This window comes from Hippocampus bargibanti, linkage group LG10 (genome assembly GCF_051943395.1).
Source record: "Hippocampus bargibanti isolate YZ-2025 linkage group LG10, ASM5194339v1, whole genome shotgun sequence".
In the NCBI taxonomy this organism is placed as follows: Eukaryota; Metazoa; Chordata; class Actinopteri; order Syngnathiformes; family Syngnathidae; genus Hippocampus; species Hippocampus bargibanti.
In genome coordinates, this window is record NC_142743.1 from 20,057,956 (window position 1) to 20,082,296 (window position 24,341).

Sequence of the window (24,341 nt, forward strand, 5' to 3'; positions counted from 1 at the left end):
CTACATAAATAACGCGATGGTGAATCATCGTGTGTCTCACCAAGACTACCGATTGCGGTAAAACGCATAAAGATGGTGTTAAGTTGACACAAATTCCCAGCGGACAAATCAGCCCATTTCCAATGGTGCTTGTGCGCTATCTTGTGCCTTTACTGCGCGCTACATTGGAGTCCAGACGGCTCGAATTGATACAGAAGGACTTCTTTAATCGACTGCAAACATTTATGCTTTCCTCTTCAGAACTATTTGAATCAACAATAGCCAAAATGGAACTGTATAGTGCCACTTAGCAGTTTTTGTGACGACGATACTAGTGCAGCGTGTTCTACTGGAAACAAATTCCTTGTGTGTTGTACATACTTTCCAATAAAGATGATTCTGATTCTGATATTGATAACTGGATGAGTAACAAGAAAGCATCTTCTCTGAATCTGAACTCTCTGAAGCCATTGTTTTGATTCTGGAGCAAGTATCCTTGCATGACGTCACGAACAAGGCAATGGGACTTTCAGAATCTCACGAGTTCCGAGCTCATTTTGTCCCAGTTTAGGGACACTTCAAGTCATTTTTATTTGTGTTTTGCATTTGACTGAAAATATCAGCCTGTGTGTTTTGGGTATTTTAGATGCTATAAAACGTTTTTCTGATGTCAGTTAGGAAATAAAAAAAATGCTCTCGGTTGTCCTTTAAGACAGGAAACAGATCTCGAATCTCAGCGATAAATACCCTTCAGTCATTCTCGCGTCATTCCCACCTCGCTGTTGGTGTCTCCCTTTTTCCTAGTATAATTCGCTGCCTGGCATGCTCATTATGCTGGAGATGTCGTTGGATGCTCTCCAAGACCTTTTCACCTGTGAGCTACCGACCTCTGACACTCACGCATCCAACAGATGATTGATCGATGTGCCGTGCCGAATTGTCCGCACGTTGTGTTCTTTGTAAGATTACTTTTATTGGCACTCAAACAATTGGGTTGGGATATTGGACATCCATAGGAATTTCTTTGGAATGACAAACCAGACTCCTTAGCAGCTCTTTTAAATATGATTTGTAATCTGAAATGTCCATTGGACAGTTGTATGGACGAAAAGTAGTCTTTCAATCATGATGGAACCCAGGTAGACATTTCATTTTGGAACAATCTCAGGTGCACACAAAAAGTAATAAGCACAAAAAAAGGAAACAGATGTCCATTATCTACCTTCTGCAATCTGATGGAAGAGCATAGAATTGTTCTGTGTGTCAATATACGTCAATGGCATCGAAAATATACATTATTAGAAGCAAAAATTTGATTTTTGGATCAAAAAAATGAAAGTGAGTAAACTACCCAGATTACAGCTGAACGTGTATCACGAGTTGGAGATCACTGAACTAATGAAACACATGAAACTGAACTAATGAACACATGAAATCACACAAAAACATTCCAAGAACAAAAAAAAATCTCACGTGATGTCACATGACAATTCCGTGAATTACAAATAATTTATACTATATTTATTTTATATATTTATATATTTTTATATGTATTTTATTTGTCCTGATTTTTGTCAGTGATCACAAAGAAGTAAGATACATTGATCTTGAATAACACATATGCAAAATGTAGGATTGTTATTAAAGAGGAACAAAATGTATACATTTTGTTTCAATGTGTCATTTTTTTTAAAGAACAGTTCCAGATACACATGGCAGTTACGAACACTAAAATGTTACATCATAATGTAAATTTTATTCCGGAACTGATTATTTCCCTTTCCATTACCTCTCATGGGAGAAAGAAGTCATGTATTTTAAAAATGTGTCTCTTATAAGAGTCCTGTAATTTTGTTATGTGGCATTTAATGAAGAGACGAGATTATCTTCACTAATTCACTGCCAATCACAAATGTATTCGGGAATTGAAAATATAATGTAGAGTGCCGTTTTTTTCTTGTTTGGGTGCCGACAAAGCGCTGGCCATGGGGGCAGCATTGGACGTTTATCCATGTTAGCACTTTGTTACAGCTTCAGCCGTTTTTAAAGCGATATATAAACCGATATGTATGTATTGCATTGTACTGTGAACAGCCGCCCTCATTTCAAGCTCATATAACTCCAGACCCATATAATTTAGGGTTAAACTATTTGTTTCTAATGAAAGAACAGAGTCTAAGGTTTCTTATGCTGCATTGACTGTTTATCTAGTCCTAAAACCTAATATTCTGTGGGTCCTGGTATTCAAGTGACGATGACAAAAACCCTGGCACTGGAGTGGACACGTTTTTGCACATGCTCTGGCACTGAATGAGTTAATAACATGACTTCACACATTCAACCTGCCTTTGAAATTCTCAAGCGCAGTTGGTGGTCATTCCTTTCTGACGGCGCTTCTTTCGGCACCAGCAGAAAGAAACATGTCTGTTCTGGCTGCGATCAAATTCAAGCAAGGCTTTTTCAGTTGGCGTTTACATTTTGTCTGTATAACAATCTTTTGTACCGTTGCCATTTCAATAACGGCACCGTGGCTTTGGCAAAAGCTCTCTCCAAATCCCTTGAGAATCAATTGCAGCATTGTGTCGGGATATGAATGGTAAAAAAAAAAAAAATCACTTCTTAGGAATGAGTGGCCTTGAGCAATTCAGACGTCAATCATGTTACTCATGGCAAATGAATGACTCAGTGACACTCAGCACCTTCATGGAGTTGTAAGCTGTTGTTTGCTCTCAAAATTATTCCTCGTGTGAGAACAAGTCACATTGAAGTACCTCAGTTACAAATACTACATAGATAGAGAACAAATACAAGTATTTTTGCAGTTCAGTCGGGTGCTTCCTCTGAGTCTGAATGACTCTTGGACTCTTGGAAAGCATCTGCAGGAAAGATGTGATAAGAACTGTTGTTTTATGGGTGTGTGTACAGAAGAATTTTTGTCTGCGTTAAAGTGCGTTCAAAGAAGTAGGAGTGCGGCAGGAAATAGTCCTGAATGATGAAATGATAAGTTGGCGCAAGTTCCTGTTCACAACGGGAAAGAGACTGAGATGTTGAAGGGAATTTAAATGGGTTCCTTGGATGGTCACAGTGACATGGGTTATGTACTGCCTCACATGTAAAATAATATCCAATACTGTGATACCTTGGCTTACGAACTTAATTGGTTCCCAGACAGAGTGTGTAAGGCGAAAAGTGTGTATCCCAAAAATTAATTTCCCATAGGAAACCATTAAAATGAGAATAATTCGTTACCAGGTATAATAATCAGAATCAGAATCAGAATCAGAATCATCTTTATTGCCAAGTATGTAGAACACACAAGGAATTTGTTTCCGGTAGAACACGCTGCACTAGTATCGTTGTCAAAAAAACTGCTAAGTGGCACTAATAATTCTCTACTTTCTAATTTTCTAAGCCTTAAAACTACACTAAATATACCGTATTTCATGTATCATAAATGTGCTATGATATTAAAATTAAAGAAATAAACTGTACTATATAATAAAGTCATTTTATTTACCTTTGTGATGGTCGTTGATGGCTTGATGGAATGGAGTGGCCGGTTTCCTCAGCATTAAACATTTTATGAGGCACGTAACCTTCTTCTTTCACCATCTTGAGGAATGATCCCTTGTAGGGGCTTTCTCTGTGATAATTTTATCTAGTTCCTCATCAATTGTGTTCTGTTTATCTGGGTTGATAGCTTTTTGCATCAAGTGTACAGATGGCTTGTGCGGGTTGTTTGTCGAGCCTGATGGGATATATTAACCTTGCAGTCTACACTCTGCCTTTGAACTATCAAAGTTGAAACTCTCTCACTGTCGTCTACCTGTCTGTTTAGTGTTTAAACCATCTCCCCTCACTGCTGCGTTCTTGACCAATCACCCCCCCGAAGCCTGGGGAAGGGGAACAGAGGAGGTCGGCTGCCATTTTGTTGTTAGAAGAACGGGCTCCTTCGCGAACGACACATCACTCATTGAGGCAGCTCCGCGTGTATCCCGAAAAAAGTTCCAATGCCAAGGTAAAATGTTCCTAAATTTAACGTTCGTAAACCGAAAAGTTCGTAAGCCAAGTGGTTCGTAAACCGAGGTGTCACTGTATATCTACAATCATATCTGAATTTACTTTATCATCAAAATGTTCTTTGAGGTCCACATTATGTAAATTTATTTACCAACAGATGTTTCATTTTGTAAATGACATTCCCACCTTGGACATGCCACCCCCTGCTTAGATCTCCTGACTGGGACATTCTTCACCTTTCACCTTTCTCAGACCCAAGAGGCTGCTGTCATGCTGGCAACTAAAAACACTGGATTCATTTTTTGTTAATTAGAACAACATAGTTTACAAAAAGAGGATTCTTTTCTACCTCTGACTTCCGCCATTTTCCTTTCGCCTCACTTTCCTCCTCCATGTTAGTTTACTGTCTGTAAGACCTACTTGGTCCCAAATATTTGCACTCTTCGAATCATTGTGCAGAGCTTGTCGTCTCGGCCGAGGTCGCGAGTGCATGTGTGTGTGTGTGTGTGTGTGTGTGTGTGTGTGTGTGTGTGTGTGTGTGTGTGTGTGTGTGTGTGTGTGTGTGTGTGTGTGTGTGTGTGTGCGCGCATGTGCGTGTGTGTGTATCAGGGTTTCCAAAAGACAAACTCACAACCTACTAGGCTGCTAAGCAACAATGCTGCTTGGTAAAACCTCATCATGGCAGTTTGACTGAGGATTAAACGCTATTACAAGCACAAATATACATAAAACACACACACACACGTTGATTTCTGATTTTGAAAAACGCACGCGTTGATTTTCATGTTGGGACACACCTATTTTAGCACGTTTGGGAATTTGGCGTGTTCAGGTGGATAAATTGAGTTTTATTTTACAGTACAGTTTGGTAACAGAAAATAAAGATGACTTCAGACAGACTCGGAGCATGTGTAAAATTCAATTACTTGTTTTTTGTATGTGATTAAATTACATAATTATGAAGTGCATTCCTAACTAATTCACTGCCATTCACGAAATTATTCAGGAATTGCAAATATGACGTAGAGCGGCATTCGCGAATTTGTTCGGGTTTTGTTTTTTCATGCTTGGGCGCCAATACAGCGCTGGCCAGACCTCTGGCAATGTTTTTTTCTTTTCCATGTTAGCGCTTTGTTCCAGATCCAGCTGTTGTTAAAGTGCGACATAAATCAATATGTATGTATTGTATTGTATTGTATTTTCATTTCAAGCTAATATAACTCATTTCATAGACTTAACTAACTTTCGAGTCGAAGGTTTCTTACACTGCATTGAATGTTTATGTAGTCCTAAAACTCAATATTCGGTGGGTCCTGGAATTCAAGTGACAATGACAAAAACCCTGGCACTAGAGTGGACACATTCTTACAAACGCATCCTCTAAAAGCAGTACCGAGACTTTGTGGAGAGCACATCTGCCTCCTATTTGTTATGCTTCCGGGTTCAAATCTTGACCCAAGGCTTCCTAGATGTAGCTTTTTGCTGCCGTTTACATCGTTATACTAGGTACCTACCCTACGTCAGCGACTTTGACATGGTCTGATCAGGTGTTAAATTAAAATGGACTTTCTGTAACCAGACTTTCTGTAACCAGTAATCAGCTGGGGTGCATCTCCAAGACACTCCCTTCTGCTGTACTGGGCCACCCAGCTTGGAAGAGTCCGGTCTGCCAAATTGTCAAACACGCCCAGCAAACTTTGAGCCAGATTACCCGCTGCAAATGATTTAGAAAATTAATTATTAATAAATCAATAAATCAATAACAATGGTCTTTTTGAATGTAAGAACTGATGGTGAGAATTGATGAGACTTGTTGTTTTACCTTTCAATGTGTATCTCAGATAAGTGTAAAACTGGAAAGAATAAGGCAGGAAAATAACAAGAACACATTAAAATCCAAACGTCCCATCAATCTGAACTCCCCCAAATTGACTCAACCAGATTTGCGGAATTACAGAATGTTCTCTTTTCATCCACCACATCATCCTTTTATCCATCCCCAAGCAATTACTTTACAGTTTTAATAAAAGCAGAGCGTCATAAAAGGTGCCAGAATTGAACCTTGTCAGTTCCGTGGTCATAAAGTCCATGATTACACGCACACACACACACACACACACACACACGCACAGACATCTGTATGTGAGCCCGAACGGGTGATTTGTGCAGCGGCTCGCCAATGGTCCGAGATCTTGGCAAAGGTGCTGATCTTTTAGTGGGCCATCATGTTTTACAGAGTTCATCTAATGAACTGGCTCTGTTGGACCCAATCACCTTCTCTCTCTTTGTCTCTTCGCTCTCGCTTGGAGCTAACATGCGCAGCTGTGATTTTCAGCACCCGACAATGGAATACAGAGACAGAACGTGTGTGTGTGTGTATGCGTGTGTGTGTGTGTGCGTTGGCAATTTCAGAGACTTGGTTACTGAAGTTCTGCCCGCCACATGGTGTATCCAGATGTGTGTAACCCAATGCAGTCTGTGCCCTGCGGTATTGGTAAATATGTGCGTTTTGGACGCAGGTGGGTTTTTAAAAAAAATGATATATTATGACTGACATTTTAATTACTTGTATACCAACATTGACAGTGCCTGAAATTGTGTACATTTGAACTGAGTACATTTTTGCGTAGGAGCTGTTCAGATTTTAGCCCAATTGTGAGGATTTATGTTGACTGCATGTTTGCTTAGTGGAGAAATTAACCCAATTTAATTCACCATCATGAAACTAAAGCTGTACTCGTGTTGGAATCCAACCACAATGTTCATAACTTGATTAATGTTGCAGACGTTTTGAGAGAGTGAATAGCCATTATCCATGCCGGCAACACAACCTTTAGGTTACCTTGCGTTCTCCTATAAGAACGTTTGTCAACATGTCACCCAAAATATTGCCCATTTATATAGCTTACTAAGTTTTTAAGATAGTGATTGTGTTTTAATCTGGAACAGATTTGTTTGATTATTACAGTAAAGTCTCGTTATATCGATATCGGATATATCGATAGTCCCGGTTATATCGATACTATTTCTATGCACGCACGGAGAAAATTACATGCAAACAGGGTCGGATATATCGATAGTCCCGGTTATATCGATATTTTTTCGGACTCCCTTGAATATCGATATAACGAGACTTTACTGTATTTCACAATCACGAAATAAGATTCTAATTCTAAACAAATTGGTGACCAGCACAGGAGAAAATTGTCTGCATTTGCATGTGTTGACACAATGACTCCAAAGTGTGACAAACGTTTTCAAACTCAACATGTAGAGTTAAAGTTAACATTTGTTTGATGATGTTTAAGGAGACCACGTTCAGGGTGTAGTCTGCCTTTCGCCCAAAGTCAACTGCGATAAGCTATACAGACGCTCCCCACGTTCGTAAGATGAATTTGTTCGTAAGTTGTTTCAGTGCTATATTTTGTACAGAATGTATGTTTAAGTTAAACACTGACTGGGAAAGTATAAAACACAGACGCTTTAACAGTCTAATAAATAAATTCACACTTACTGTAGTACGACGACATATATCCTTGGGTCTTCAGTAAGCCATTACTGAAGCTGCGCTGCACGTAATTACTAAATTACGTGCCAGCAGCCATTACTTTTTGTTATGCATCGCCATTCGCTTCGTCCTCAAAGCGTCAACTGGGTAGAGGGATTTTCTCCCCGCCCATATAGTCTACACAGCCAATCGTGAGCGAGCTCAGCGGATCGGAGCCTGAACTCGTTAGCAACATTTCAGCATGTGTGCATATGTGTGTGTAAAGCACAGTACACGGCCCGGAACATTTGTCCCAACATTCTTCGACACACCCGCAAAAATGTTCGTAACTTGAATGTTCGTAGGTCGGGGAGCATCTGTATAAAATGGATGGAGGTTGAGCAGATACATTATGGTGCAGTGTGCGCAGTTGCAATGATTGCACTCAAATCAGATGAAGTAATCTAACATGGGAAAGGGAGATTTTAATTGGTTATTCATGGGGTATGAAGCAAATTTTACGATCATTCCATCCGACCATTTTCTACTCCGCTTATCCTCGCTGGCGACTTGGAGCTGTCTATCCCAGCTGTCTTTGATTTCCTCCCACATTCCAAAAACATGCATGGCAGGTTGATAGAACACATGAAATGGTACCTCGGTGTGAGCGTGGATGATTTTTGTTGTTAGATGGCATGGAACATTTTGCTTTATTAACCGTGCGTGAAAAAACAACAACGAGGGGTGCTGGAACCAATCCGGGGACACCCTGAACCTGTTGCCAGCCAACTGCAAGGCACACAGAGACCAACAACCAAAAATTTGGAGTGCTTCATCAGCCTGCCATGCATGTTTTTGGAATGTAGGAGGAAACTAGAGTACCCAGAGAAAACCCAAACAGGCGCAAACTCTCCATACAGGAGAGCCAGAGGCCATGAAATTCTTCACCTCTACACTGTAAGGCGAGACATGCCGACCAGTCGACCACCGTGCGGCCTTATAAAGATTCCTTTCTTCCTAAATAGATTGAGACTCGGAAATATGTTCTTGTCTCCATACAGTAAATGTAGTGAGAAAAACGAGAAAAAGAATGTGATGTATAATTTACAGGAAATTTGAGTACATGAAACCCACAACTACTGCATAAAACACACACACACATACAAACGGCGTTAAGCTCTAACAGAGTGAATACAAAAATGTTCATAATAGCAGGTTGAGTATGTGTTCTTAAATATAGCAGCACTGCTGGAAGAAGCAGACACTTCGCACATACCATCTGACCTCAATCGAAAACTTAACACGGTTCCATTTCCACATAGAGATTCTCAAGGGTTTCACGTTATGTTTATAAAAAATATAAGTAGACACCGCATGGGGTAAACGCACACACAAAAGAATTAATATTGACTTCAGCTATGCGGTTGAAAAGCACACTAAATGACTTCCATACGTCTGACAAACGTGCTAACAGCTTTGTGGCTGTCAAGGCGCCAGATTGCCAACGACTTTTTTTCCCCCATTGTCCACAAGCACACTTGTTATCTCTTTCGGTGTGTTTTTATCATCTGTTCTATACAAACACACTGATCATGACCAAATACCACCACTCATTGAATGGCGTTCAGATGGATGAGGCACACTTATTCACGGAAGATGTGCCTCAAGAAGTGGTTGAGACACACACCACCGACGCGACATAAACGCACGTTCGCGCACTCAGAGGCTGGTGGTCTGTGACAGCTGAGTGGAGAGAAGTATAGCTGGGATGTATTTTTACCTTTGGCCCACACGCTAAGCAAAATGCCAAGACTTGGCCTTGGGCAACACAAACACACACACACACACAGCGGTGCACGGGCAGACACACAACCTCAGACATGACAGGTCGAGCACAGCCAACCGCCGGAGCAGCCGCAGAACATAAACAACTTTCACACAATGAAAATCATCTGTGTGTGTCAATATTGTTTCAGATAAATTCATTCCGCTGGATTTACAGCATATATAAATATATATGCATCTATACATCATATAACGCGGCGTAATTCTTCCCAGAGACCACAAAAAAATACGTTTGTTCCCACAGTCTGAGGTGTACTGATCATTTTTAATGCCAAGCGCTGGGACAGAACATCGAGCTGGGAGGTGCTACAAAAGTCAGCGGCGTATGCCATTGAATGGAGCTGTTGATTTTCTGTGACGAAACCTATTTACTACCCATGCAAGGCCAAATGTAACTTTAGAGGAGAAACCTGATTCATCATATGCGCACACAGACACGCATGTAGGCACACGCAGTGAACAACAGCTGTCGGGGTGCTAATCTCCATTAGCTACTGAACTGCCCTCAATGGAGAGAGCTATTGAAAATCACACACGCCCTTCTCATCCGCCCGTGTTGCTGGGCTTCCAGCCGCGACAAACCAAAATGGCCACGTAGGTTTTGTAGTTGCTAGTTGTCAAACAAGATAGATGATATGGACAAAATGAAGGTGAAATGGACCAGATTTGGGGCATCACATCATTCGGTGTGGCCCGCAAGATCAAATCTTAATTATTAACTTACAGGTTGGATGAATGGTGGGATGGAATACAGAGTAGGTTTCCGAATTAGCACAAAAATAGCTTCCACCCTCAAGGGGAAAAAGGTTGGCTTGTGTCCATTCACCCAGAACGTTAAAGTGAAACCTCACTGATGTTGAAATTGAGAGAGGGCCATAATGGTCATGATTTACAAATTCCTTCATGTCAAACTCATTCAATGCCTTTATCGGCTTTGCTTAGTGTAGTCTAGAAATACGTCTGTGTAAGCTCTCAGTCGTACAGGAGTGGTTCATCGATGAGAAGGTACAGATGACGGCTGAAGAAACCTTCTCATCGATGTAGTCTAGAAAGAGAAATTGACTTTCCCAAAATTATTTCCAAAAAGTTGGAGGTGTAGAATGAACAAAATTGGCCTCAAACAATAATTTTTTTCTTTTATACAATGGGAGCAGCCAGCATCTCTGCGCTTTGTTCCAGCTTCAGCTGTTATTAAAGCGCTATATAAACCAATATGTATATATTGCATTGTATTTGGGACAGTCACCCTCATTTCAAGCTCATATAACTCTAGACCTTTAAAATTTAGGAATTAGCTATTTTTCCGGATGAAAGAAAAGAGTTTACGGTTTCTAACGCTGTATTGAATGTTTATGTAGTCCTAAAACTCAATACAGTGAGACCTCAACTTACAAACACCTCAACTTACAAACTTTTCATCTTACAAACGTCAAATTTATGAAAATTAAACCTTATAATAAGCACTATTTTCATAATACACACCCACCACGGCTGGCGGAGTGATCTTCGGCGGATGCACACGACCGAACAGCACCAGAGGTTAAGTTACCAACAGTCCTTATGGAAAGTGTCTCTCCTTCCATAAGCCATCAACGACCATCAAAAAGGTAAATAAAACTATTTTACAGCACAGTTTATTTCTTTAATTACAATCTTCATGTAATGTGCCTCTTTCCAAACAGCAATTCCCTTTGACCTTTGACCTTCGACCTCCAACGCCATTCCATCAAGCCATCAATGACCATCACAAATGTAAATAAAGTGACTTTATGATACAATGCACTGTATTTCTTTCATTACAATACAATAGCACATTTATTATACATAGAATAAGGTATGATGTGTGTTTTATGGAAACCCGGGAACGGATTATTCCCATTTTAATGGTTTCCTATGGGAATTTCTTTTTTGAGATACACACTTTTCGCTTTACACACTCTGTCTGGGAACCAATTAAGTTCGTAAGTTGAGGTCTCACTGTATTCTCTGGGTCCTGGAATTCAAGTGACAATGATAAAAACCCTGGCACTGGAGTGGAGATATTTTTGGCAGTGAATGTGTTAATGAAATAAGGTGAATAATCATGATTAAGGGGTGAGGCCAACTAATGACTGATTAATAGAATGGTTAAGGGGTGTTGACTTTTGTCCACAGAGTTAATCAATGGATTGTTTGGAAATCATGTCAACGTAAGCTACGTTGATTAGAATGCATTTGTAAAAGGCCAAAGTGGAGTCACTATCCTCCCATGGCCATTACGTAAATAAAGACGCAGACAGATGTGTGTGAAAATATCCATACGAAAAACATTCTACCTACATTTTGAAGCCCCGGAAAAAGTTCCACAAATTGTTAAAGTCCAATCAATGACACGATGGAGAACATTTGTGTTGATTTTACCTTGTGGAACAGAAATGTATTCTTTATGTAACCTATGTTTGACAAGTGTGAAATTCTCTTAAGCGTATTCTGTCCAAAATGATGTCATCTTCATGTCACCAGGCCATTTGTCATTGGAATGATGTCAGGCCCTCGATATAACAACTCAGAGCAGCTTAGTGACCGGTAAGAAATGACAAAGGAATCAGAACTTACAGTCTGTGAAGCTTTGTCGTGCCCAGGAAGAGCATCTCAGGAAATACAGCCAGATTATTCCGATTCAGGCGCCTAAAAAAAAGACAAAAAACACACTTTTTTTCCCCAACTGAAAGCATTGTACAGTAAATATGCTGCATAATGTTTAATAACTATCATTATAGCATGGTAAAGAAACAGGATCGGTTTTCATGAAAACATACACTCATGATTGCAATAAGAAGACAGAAATAAAACTTAAATAATTATTACTCTTACTGGGTCTGCCAAAGTTACATTTTTACAGCGTATAAAACACAAGAGTTTACCAAAAACATTGCAAATCACGAATGTGGATGGCAAAAATAAGAGGATTTAGGATCTCAGGTTCCCATTCGAGCCACAATGGAACCACGCCACACCAAAAAAAAAAAAAAAAACAACAACCACTGCCCCAAAATAAATCTCGTCTTTTCTGCAAATTTTATTTTACTCTATGAACCAGCATATAGAGCCTGAGTAACAAATAGATGAATTACGCCCCAAAACCGGTTTGGTCGAAAATTGTGCTGTTCGGTACTGTAATCTTGTATGATCCTCCACAAAAAAAGAAGCGGCTTGCTAACATATATATACACTTAACACACATATCAAAACTGATTGTTTTTTGTGAGTGGTGCAAGTGTCGCACTGCTTTCTACTGAGTAAAGAAGAATCTCATGAATTATATTGATGAGGTGAATGTTATTGGTTTCCTTCAGATTGCGCGAGTGCACCTTATGCTATTTGGTGACAGCAGACAAAAGAACAGACTCTCGGTTACTCTTGATGGCAACATGGCTGCCAGGCAAATAGTGAAGTGGAGAAGGTGGAAGGCAGGCAAGCCATGGGGAGAAAGACAAGAGTTCCAATGTAGGGAACGGGGGAGACTTTCTTTTAACCACAAAGGAAAAGAGGAGAAGACGATGTGGGAAAAACAAACAGGCGGTCTGGACGGGCTACCGAATGTGTGAAAGGGACCCCACTGAGTAAACAAGGCCCTCACAGGGGAAGAACTCACAACAGCTCGTCCTCACGCACACACATCCACGTACAAATAGAAGCGTTGAGAGAACTCGGGTGAGTTTAATAATGTGGGTGCGATCATTTAACCCTGCTAGAGTGGCGTGAAGAGGTTTGTGTGCTGATGTCTGCGGGCGGATGTGCCTTGATGTGAATCGGGGGAGAGTGAGGCAAATGAGTGACACAGTGAGTGAAAGGCTCCTGAAACTGTTTAACCTTGAGACACACACACACACACGCACACACACACTCACATGCGCGCGCGCGCACGCACACAAGCCGAAATAAGCGATGCAGTGGCAGTCATGACTCGAAGACAATTAACAGAAGGAACAAAATTGGAGATCAACAGAAAAACGTGACCTTAACCGAATGGCAGGTCCTCTATTTAATACCTGGGCCTTCAGTAGAGACCACTTGACTTAATCTACCACTTAATACCACTACCGTTACCTTGCAATTAGATACAGTCGATATTGTCTAAAAATGCAAGACAACAGCACATAAATATCATACATGTTAAGTTTCAGAAATGAAAAATCGGGAGATTTTTGTACTCGCGACTATGTGGTGCGTGTTAACATAATGTGAGCGTTACAAAAGTGTAAAATGCAAGTAAATAAAACACAAAAATGTTGTCATTGTTTATTTATACATTAAATTAGTCTAAAAATGTATTTTGTTTTTGAAATTTTCTTTTGTTTCACCTTACAAATGAACTATGTGTTGTGTCAATAGTTGCGTTATGTAGAGTGTGTGTATGATTGGGAGTATTGTGGTCGAAATCGGGAGTCTCCCGACCAAATCGTGAGAGTTAACATGTATGAAATGTAGTAGTTGGGCATGAACAGAAAAACCCCAACATATGGTAAAAAATAGATTATATTCACCAGAAATGTTGATTATAAAATGTGTTTATGTGTGCATGTTTCTATCAAATTATTTTGGCTAGTCAAACTTCTATGAATAACTTAGCACAGGACGGAAAGATTGCTGATTTTATTGCTGTAGCTATTAATTTAAATTTTAAATATTAATTTTATTTTATTTTATTTTATTTTATTTTGGAATTTAGGTTCCAAATATAAATCCGTACTTCTGGAAGGGTTAAGGCACAGGTGGCTGTCTGGGTGCTAACACAGGTGTCAAAGTCAAGGCCTGGGGGCCAAATCTGGCCCGTCACATAATCTTATTCGGCCCGTGAAAGCAAATCAAGCATGTCAAGTTCAATGATGCTTGCTAAAGTCCAAAACCAAAATTTTAAATTGTCCCATGTAAACCACAATAATTTTGACTTCAGATTTGAAAACTAGTTACCCATTGCTGTGTATTCATAACGGCCCCTGAGGGGAAACTCTAACTACAATGTGACCCGCGGCAAAAAAAACGAGTTTGACACCACCGGGTGAAAGAGAACAGAGAAGGTCGTCCCGGATCTGACATTTCTTATGTGAAAGTCACAAAACTATTTGATTGTCACTCATCATGTTTTACTATTGACTCACTGTTCGGCCTTGTGCGCACATCCTCAGTGACAAACATCTTCACATGCAAACACACAGGCTCACCTTCATAGTTACATCCGAGGCCCATCATAAATATTTAACATGCAGCAGAATTGACGTTTCTAAATTATTCAACCCTTTTCCCTTCACAGCTGCTCTGGAGGTTAAGAGGCTAAGAGCTCCACATCCTTCAGAGAGGCCCCCTGCAATCCCGGCAGGTCTTGCCTACCCAGGAATGAAAGTTCACTTTCCCCAAGGCAGCGTATGAAGCTGCTGCTGCTGCTGCTTCTGATAGAAGTGTGGAGGAGAAGAGCTATGAGGTCATGCTTTGAAAATAGATTGGAAACTGTCAGACTAACCATTACAGGAGCAAGATGAAAACCAATCAGTTTCAATGATACACCCTTGACTCCCAATAATCACATGCACACAGGAGCTAAAATATTTGGCATACCTACACACTTGTATTGGTTCCAATTCGAGGGCCGCGACTGAATTCTGCTTTTGCAAAACTACTACGGGCATACCCTAACTTACTCGTGTAATTGGTTTGGCGACAGAGCTCATTACTCAATTTACTTGTGCAGTGTATAAAACAAGTTACCCACAAAGAAATGAATTTTAATTTCAGTAGTCTTATCCAGTCCGCCAAAAAAAACGACATTTTGCGAACCATTTGAAATACAGTAAAGTCTCGTTATATCGATATCGGTTATATGGATAGTACTGCTTATTACGATACTATTTCTATGAACTCAAGGAGAAAATTACATGCCTGCAGGATCGGATATATCGATAGTCTGGTTATATCGATATTTTTTCAGACTCCCGAGAATATCGATATAACGAGACTTTACTGTATAAATCAGGACACTACAATGTGTTAGGAAAAAAATAGATATAACAAACAAACTCATTAAAAAACAGTATTCATCATGTGTGACTATTCAGTGTAACTGAACAGGCACTTGTACTCGAGTGCTTGATGCCTGCTTTTAAAGGACAACCGACACCATTTTTTTGTTTCCTAACTGACATGAGAAAAACGTTTTATGGCATCTAAAATACCCAAAACACACAGGGTGGTATTTTTAGTCAAATGCAAAACATCAATAAAAATGACTTAAAGTCTCCCAAAACTGCCACAAAATGAGTTCGGAACTGGGCAGGTTCAGAAAGTCCCGCCCCCTTGTTTGTGATGTCACTCTTGGTCACACACTGCCTTGCTCCACAATTTTTGATTGAAAAGCGAATTGATCGAGAACAGATACGTTCGAAAACCGAGGTTTGACTGTACACGCATGCATTTTTGCAGTTGTAATATTGTGTATGCTGTATCCTATTTGGCAAAGTGTTTCCCAAAGTGGATGAAGGCAGAGAAGTCAGAGGTGTGAGAGTCTCTGCAACTAGTGAATGTTTCGCTGCCGCTTGGCGATAATCCCCGCAGTCATAAACAGATGCTCGAGCGACACAAACTACACAGTACATAGCCACATGCTCGCACATACACATTTCTGCCAACAGTGTGTGGCATTTTGTGCGGCCGAGTAATCAAAAAGATATTAAATGGACACACACTCACTCAATCACTTTTCACACTTCAGAGCGTCACTGCTATGAAGTCCATTGTAGAAAATAACAAATCACCCCAGAAAGCAATTATTACACCGCCAACACCAGTGGTGTTGTTCGCACATATTCCGATTTGTACCAACAAACAGACTATATGACAAATACACAAGAGCTTGTTATTGCCTAAGACTCATCTCCGAATTTCAACATACAAAAGCACTGTACACATACGGGGGAGTATGTGATCCATAAAAGTCATAGTGCTGCGAGAGACAAAAAACACATTATAAAAGTTTTCACATCACAAAAATAATGCTCAAATTCACATACAGTAAAGTCTCGTTATATCGATATCGGTTATATCGATAGTACCGCTTGTTACGATACTATTTCTATGAACGCAAGGAGAAAATTACATGCGCGCAGGGTCGGATATATCGATAGTCCCGGTTATATCGATATTTTTTTGGACTCCCGAGAATATCGACATAACGAGACTTTACTGTATTTTGGAGACCCAATGGATTGGATTAGCTTTTATTAGTCTCGCAGTGAAGAAATTTACATTTCACAGCAGCCAAATTATGGAAAGAAGAGGAAAGGAAAGGAAGAAGTAGAAAAACAAAATAAAGGGGCTGCTGTAAAGGCAGCCACTATCATGGCGCCATCTTGAAGTCAAGAGGAGAGGATCAAAGTGTCCTTTTCACCAGTGGATCATGGACGTCATGGTGAGATATGCATGTCTGCAACAAGCTAAATGTTGAAAGCAAGCACAAATCTGTAGCATCCATTGATGAAAGAGATTATCTCACAACACCTGTCCCACGTAAATCCGCTTCAATTCCAAGCTGCGACAGTTCCACATCGGCGATCTGCGCTGACGCTACTTTCTTATAGGCGCAATAAAAACACAATCGCCCCAGAGCTGTCCAGCGATGACAGTCAAATGGCACTGACATTCCTCCCAATCAAAAATGGTGCTGGCATATTCGTGCTGCTGAACCGCTGAGCACAATCTCCTCCTTAATGAATGTCGTGGCCAAAAATGCTGAAAAACAAGCCGTATCACATGACGCACAACAACATAAAGTGACAAAAGAAAACGCAAAAACAACCAAAAAAAACCATGGCTCGTGCCGGTTGAATACTCGGGCGCCATCTTTTGTGACCTATCGCAAGTGTCAAATAATAAATGGATACATATTTGTTCACAAAGAAGACAACTCGTTATGAAATTACACATTGACTACTAATGCTCTTTTTAAGCATGATTGAATTTCATAAGGCGCAACTCTCTTACAGTGTACCTAACATGAATGCTGCATGGGTGTGTGTCAGTTTTTCAGCAATGATTGTCATTTACCTTGCAAAAGATCCTTCAGTGAATTCAAGGTTCCGCTAATCTTATCTGATCTCTAAAAGAATGGCAGATAACATCAATGCCTTCAGACTTTTTTTATCTCGGCGGAGAATTCCTTGGCCTGCCTGCATCATTCAAATTCATTCGGTCTTACTCCGATATCAGCAAACAAGTGTAAATACAAAAAACTTGGCTGCTTCAACGCGTATAATTGAGAAATCTATCTCCAATGCCTTTTTACAAAGAATTGCACAGAGCAAGTAATTTCAAGCTCTGCTGCTCAATAAACAAAACACAGAAACACCCACACCCACGCGCCCACACATACACTCCCAACGATTTAGCTCAGAGACGATGAACCACAACAAAGCCATCACTCAAAGCCCCAGCGAATAGTTTATGTAAAGTACATTACAGTGATACCTCGTCTTACGAACACCTTAGCTAATGAACTTTTCGCCTTACAAAAATTACATTGGCAAGAATATAATCTTGGCATACAAACTAGCTTTTGGAGAACACACGGAGCGCCACAATGGCTGGTGGACTAGTTTTCCACACCGGCTTTCTTTGAGTGCACTCAGTGCAGATGTGGTTTGTTATGGAGTGGATACTTTTGCTTTTTTGGGATCGAAAAAGACCCCACCACAGGTTCGTGTTAAGCCGAAGAGGACACAAAAGAAAATTACGGTCGAGCAGAAGAAATAGATCATCGAAAAACACAAACGAGGTGTGCGTTTGTGTGACTTAGCGTCACACTACCAGTATGCTAAGTCGACCATTGCTACGTGGGGCTAAGGGGGTTTCTGTGTTGTCTAAGCAACGGTCTCAGGCAATAGAAGAGGTTTTCAACCTCTTCTATTGATTTGGAATCACGAAAAGCAGCTAGCAGGGGACAGTGTGTGAGGGTATTATTGCCGAGAAAGCACGGCAACTTCACTCAGATATCATCAAGAGGCAAATACGTACATCAACGACCATCACCAAGGTAAATAAAATGACTTTATTATATAGTACCGTTTATTTCTTCAATTACAATACAATAGCACATTTATTATACATAAGAGAAGGTATATTTTGTGTAGTTTTAGGCTTATTTCGTAGAAAATTATGTTTTATGGGGACCTGGAAACGGATTATTCTCATTTTTAATGGTTTCCTATGGGAAATTAATGTTTGGAAGGCACACTTTTCACCTTACACACATTTTCTGGCGACCAATTAAGTTCGTAAGCTGAGGTATCACTGTATTTTGAAATCATTGTGGGCCTCTAGGACAGACAAATGATTCTGTGCCATATACTGTGTCAAAACATTCACTCTCTTGTGTAATCTGTTGATAGGCACATCTCAAGACTTGTAATAATAACTCAGCAATTATTATATTCTGCATTGTCAGTTTAATCTTTGACATGTGATCACTCCATTACTGGATAATTATACTATCCTTTATCCCCACTGTGCTAAGAAATCCCATAATTAGTGTTCAAGGCTTACTTTGTGACTGTTCACAGGTTTTGGATGGCTGCCGTATCCTATTCAAATGTTAGATCATGATATGAGGATCAAGTCGTCGCCTTCTTTTTCTAGCCACGGGGGAAAATATATGACATTCCAATATGCACAGGGCAATGGAAATAGAGAGGGTGAGATGGGCGGGTATTGAAAAATACCACGGGAAAAAGGAGGGGCATGTGTGTGTGTGTTTTGGGGGGGTGGGAGAATCCAAGTGATAGTGACAGCGCAGCCTTGCGAATGAGAACGCAAATGCATAGTGTGTCAAAAGCCGCAAAGGTGTTAGTGTATGTGCATGTGTATGTCGTGACATGTCTATCTCCCCCACAAATCCTTACACCCCACCTCCACACCCTCCAGCTACTGCCTCACACCTGACCCCACCCGAGCTGAGCCCTGCAGGGCCTGTCAGACAAAAAAAAGGGGGAGGAGGAACCGTTTTCCAAAACGGTGGGGGGTAGTCACTGTGGATCCATCACCCCATCTTAGGACCCTCTCCTATGGGCAGTGGTGCCCAGCAGGCTCCCAGCAGCCTCCTGGAGGACGAGGTCCTTTGAAATCATCCTCAGACTCCAGACTTTGGAGATGTGCTATTGTTCGGCAGCTGCAGGGGGGCATTAATGACTGGCTCCATCTTTGTGTTTGTGAGCATTCAACGCCAGAGATAGTGAATTACAGTTGAAGACCCTTAACGGAGGACTAAAGAAAGAACCATGTTGTGTCAGAAAGTTAGCTCGCATTAAAGGTGTTTGTTGCCTTTGGAGACAAAACAAAGAAACGAGCGCGTCTTGTTAGACGGCAGAGATTTGCTATGCTCGTTGTTCAATTGTCTGTTTTGGGTGTAGTAGTCGGGGCTTCGGGTGTTTAATCCTGGTCGAAATCTATTCAAGTGGATTGATTACGGTAAGCATTTTCATACACCAGGCCATGTGAAATTTGTATGCCTGTAACGGAGTTGCGCACTAGAACGGTCTTGGTTGCGAACGACACATTCAGGCAGTTCTGTGTACGAAAAAAGTTTGTATGCCAAGGTAAAGTTCGTATGCCAAGGTAAAATTTTCATAAATTTAACGTTCGTAAACCAAAAAGTTCATAAGCCAAGGTATCACTGGATAAGGAAATGGAAGGGAGTCGAGTGGTGCATTCAGGTGAGCTCTGTTTGGTCGAGAAACGATATATTTTCAGTTGTAACCCAAGGCATAAAAACCCTGAAAATTTTGGTTGAGAACCGAGACGTTTGAAAACCGAGGTTTGACAGTAAACTGTATCCACTACTTTGAGTAAAACAGACTATTTTACACTCATCCGAGTGTACATTGTGCTCTATTTAGACTGGCACTAAATATAGTCACTTTCAGAGTATAATTTTGCTTGATTTGAAAAAAAATGTTTTCCACAAAATTTACTGTTGTACTCGTCTGCGGTTCTGCGGACGCTAACGCTGCATTTTTCAACACGTCTTAAAATCTTGCTTCCAAACCCCGCCTGACTCGGTAACAGTCCACCGCATTCCAGTGTGAATTGCTTGTTGGTCAGACAACACACAGGCGCGCACACACACACACACACACACATTTAGAAATACAAGTTGCTCAAACATCAAGCAAGGTTGACAGTCCACACAATGAAAATTTCACCAGTCGGGGGTCCACATCCCCCTTCCCTCTTGCTGTTGTCTCCGTGCCAGACTGACTGTGCCGCTTTTTAGACTACCAGGGCTTAATTATGCCATAACTGCCTGAGGCTTGGATGCTAAATACCAGCGCCGTACGGCACCATCGCAGCCCAACAACCTCTCGCTGCCGCTTGCTTGCAGCTTCTTATCTTTGTCTCCAAATTGCCCTCCCAGACTTGACACATGGCCCAGTTAAATATCGCGTATGTGTGATGGGAGAGCGTTCGCTCAATGTTGTGTTTTCATCATCATTTGTTTGTTTCTTCAACAGACTTTTGCCCTCATTGATTGGGAAGAGGAGCATTTATCACGTGGGGGTGTCAAACTTATGTTTGTCAGAGGCCACATGTTGGATTTGGTTTCCTTCAGAGGGTCATTAAGACTTAGAAAACAGAAATGTATAATGACCTTCATCACAACTTACACACACCAAGCAATGAATAACTGTTTAGAAAAGAGACAATGACAAAGGTTGCTGTTTGACTGAAAGGTTAAAGGAAACGGAAATGCTTGCACTTTTGTCGAACTGGCAACAATGCTATTTTTTATTTGTTAATTTTAAAGGTGATTTTTGGCAGGAAACAATATAGACACATTATTTGGCTGGTGTTGCATTTATTTGGGAATTGAAAACATGACGTGGAGCGCCAGTCCTGAATTTATTCAGGTTTTGTGTTTTTTCATGCTTGGGTGCTGATAAAGCACTGGCCACGGCCTCTGGCAATGTTTTTTTTTCTTTTCCACAGGGGGCAGCATTTCCCTTCTTTCCATGTTAGTGCTTTGTTCCAGCTTCAGCTGTTGTTTAAGCGCTATATAAAACAATATGTATGTATTGCATTGTAATTTGGACGCCCGCCCTCATTTCATGATCATATAACTCCATACCCATATAATTTTTTTTCTGATGAAAGTAGAGAGTTTAAGGTTTCTTACGCTGCATTGAATGTTTATGTAGTCCTAAAACTCAATATTTTGTGTGTTCGGGAATTTGAGTGACAATGACAAAAACCCTGGCACTGGAGTGGACACATTTTTGCACATGTCCGGCAATGAATGAGTTAAAGTGTTCAATTTGGTGTTGTATGCGGCAGCGGTTTTGACACGCATGCACGCACACACACGGAATTAAAAATAAAAGTTGACTCACAGTCTCTCCATTTCCTTCAGGTCCTGGAAAGCTCCCCGTTCGATTGTGGTGATTTTGTTCTCCATAAGCTGCCTGTAGGGACAAGCAAAAGAAAATAAGATGGTATACAAAAGACTGAGAAGAATAGAAATTTCGTGGTCCAAATGAATGAGGAAAGTGTGAGTTAATGGAGTGAGAAAAAAAGAGTTTGACAAGAAATCACAAGAGATTTCTACTTCAGATGAAAATGGAAGTGATTGCGATGGCTGTGCACGAAACAAAAAAGAGGGATGGAGATGAAAGACGTGTTGAAACGGTATCAAGTAGAGAGGTAGAAAAGACAATCAGCAAGCAGTCGATAGCCACCTGGAATTGACTTGAAGGCAGACTCATCTATCATCCAATTTAGTCTGTGTCTAACCTTCGAGCTATGATCGCTCATTCGTTTACACCACAATGCTGACCAAGCGCCCTGTGCGAGTACACGTTTTCAGGGAGTCACATGATAAGCTCAAGGTGCTTACACACCCATGCAAGCCGTTGACCGGAAACAACTACACACAACTACACACACACACACACACACACACACATCTTGGAAGTCCAAGATGGCGCCCGAGTAGGCAGCCGTCAGCAAGTTTTTTTGTGCTGTTATTGTGTTTCCTTTTGTCACTATGAGTTGTTGTGCGTTGTGTGGAACGGGTATAGATTGTTTCTCAGGATTTTTGGCCACTACATTCATCAAGGAGGAGCGATTGTGTTTTTTTGCGCTTGTAATGGGCATTTTCACAGCCCCACTTTGTTCAGCGGAAAGATCGGTGCTGTTGGATAGTCTGCAGCTGGATGCATGCATGGTTTGAGGAACCTGCGATGAGAAGACAGAATCAGAATCAGAATCAGAATACCTTTATTCGTCCCGCAATGGGGAAATTTGCAGTCCACAGCAGCAATTGAAGAGGGATGGGGTTGGGATGGGAGTGAAAGGATAGAAAACAAGATATTCTAAGCACCAATGCGTATGTGGAACTGTTGCGGCTTGGAATTGAAGCGGATTTACGTGGGATAAGAGATGTGAGACAATCGCTTTTCATCAATAGATGCTACAGCTTTGTGTTTGCTTTCAACATTTAGCTTGTAGTAGACATGCGTATTTCACCATGACATCCATGATCCACTGGCGAAAATGACGCTTAGACACTCACCTCTTTCATCTAGAACTGCGTCATACAACAAAGAGGGTGCAGAAAGTGCTTGAGATTGAATGACTGTGTCTTTGTGTTGTCATATTATTTTGTTATTTCGTTTTTTTTTTGTTCTTTTGACTTAAAGATGGCGCCGCGAGAGTGGCCTTTCCAGTAGCACCTGTATTTTGTTTTTTTTACTTCTTCCTTTCCTTACCTCTTCCTTCCATAACTTTGCTGCTCTGAAATGTTGAGACTGCGAGACTAATAAAGGCTAATCCAATCCAATCCAACACACACACAAACACATACGAAGACACACACACACAATAAGAACATAATCTGCAGAGGAATTCCAACAATGTGTATCCGCTGCCATTCACTTTTGGTTCTTGAGTCACACACGAACGCGCGTGCACACACACTTGAAGCAACCTGTTCTTACTTGACTCCCCCCGTTCACCCTCCCCTCGTCCAACCCGTCATTCGTGGTTGGGTGTAATGACAACCTTCTTCTCTCCTCACCATCCATCACTTCCTCGCTGGAGCGTTAATCACTGCGGCACCAGGGGGGCCCGCCGTTTAAAATAAGACCCCCCCCCCCCCAGAACCACCCCCTACCCTAACCCCCCGGGCACTTTTACACTGGCAAATTAACAGGTGCCTCAGCTAAAATGCACTTTGCATGACTCCCTTGCAGTGACGAGACGCACCCACTCATATAGTCTGGGGCACTGTGCGTCGTAGACCTGTGCAAACAGGAGAAGGACGTATACTTGGGAAGTTACAGTCGGAAAAATTCACAAATGCCACTTACAGCACGCGTAGATTTCTCAGTCCGGCGAAATCGGCCTTGGTGATTTTTGTCAGGTTATTAGCGTTCAGGTCGCTGAAAGAGAAAACAGAGAGTAATAACGCAGCCTGTTGAAATTGTATATTCTTTCAATGAAACTTGCACAGTGACCCATGTCGACATGTAATTTAAGCGTCTGCTCCACCGGGGCAGATGGAGGTCGAGCTTCGGCTGTTGCTGCTGCACTCGCGTGCGGGCAGGACCCATTTTAACTCATTCACTTCCATTCAAAAATGTATTCAGGAATTGAAAATATGACATACAGTATCATTCCCGAATTTGTTCGGGTTTTGTTTTTTCTTGTTTGGGCACCGATAAAGCACTGGCCATGGCCTCTGGAAGTGTTTTCCACTTCCACAAGGGAGCAGCATTTCCCTTTTCTCCATGTTAGCGCTTTGTTCTAGCTTCAGATGTTGTTTCAGCGTTATGTAAACCAATATGTATGTATTCCATTGTATTTTGGACAGCTGCCCTCATTTCAAGCTCATATAACTCCAGCGCCTTATAATTTAGGAATTCACTTTTTTTTCTGATGAAAGAAGAGAGTCTAAGGATTCTTTCGCTGCATTGAATATTTATTTAGTCTT

General features: G+C 41.0%; 1 protein-coding gene across 7 annotated transcripts in view; it reads right to left on the reverse strand.

Moving 5' to 3' along the window:
* slit2 (slit homolog 2 (Drosophila)) overlaps positions 1 to 24,341 on the reverse strand; it is a 99,546-nt gene that overhangs the window by 73,780 nt on the left and 1,425 nt on the right. For all 7 annotated transcript variants that reach the window (XM_089005568.1, XM_089005567.1, XM_089005562.1 and 4 more), the window contains exons 2-4: positions 23,719 to 23,790; positions 21,742 to 21,813; positions 11,927 to 11,998 (exon numbers count right to left, since the gene is read on the reverse strand). In XM_089005568.1, the coding sequence (XP_088861694.1) occupies positions 11,927 to 11,998; positions 21,742 to 21,813; positions 23,719 to 23,790 (216 nt within the window). The remainder of the gene's footprint in view (positions 1 to 11,926; positions 11,999 to 21,741; positions 21,814 to 23,718; positions 23,791 to 24,341) is intronic.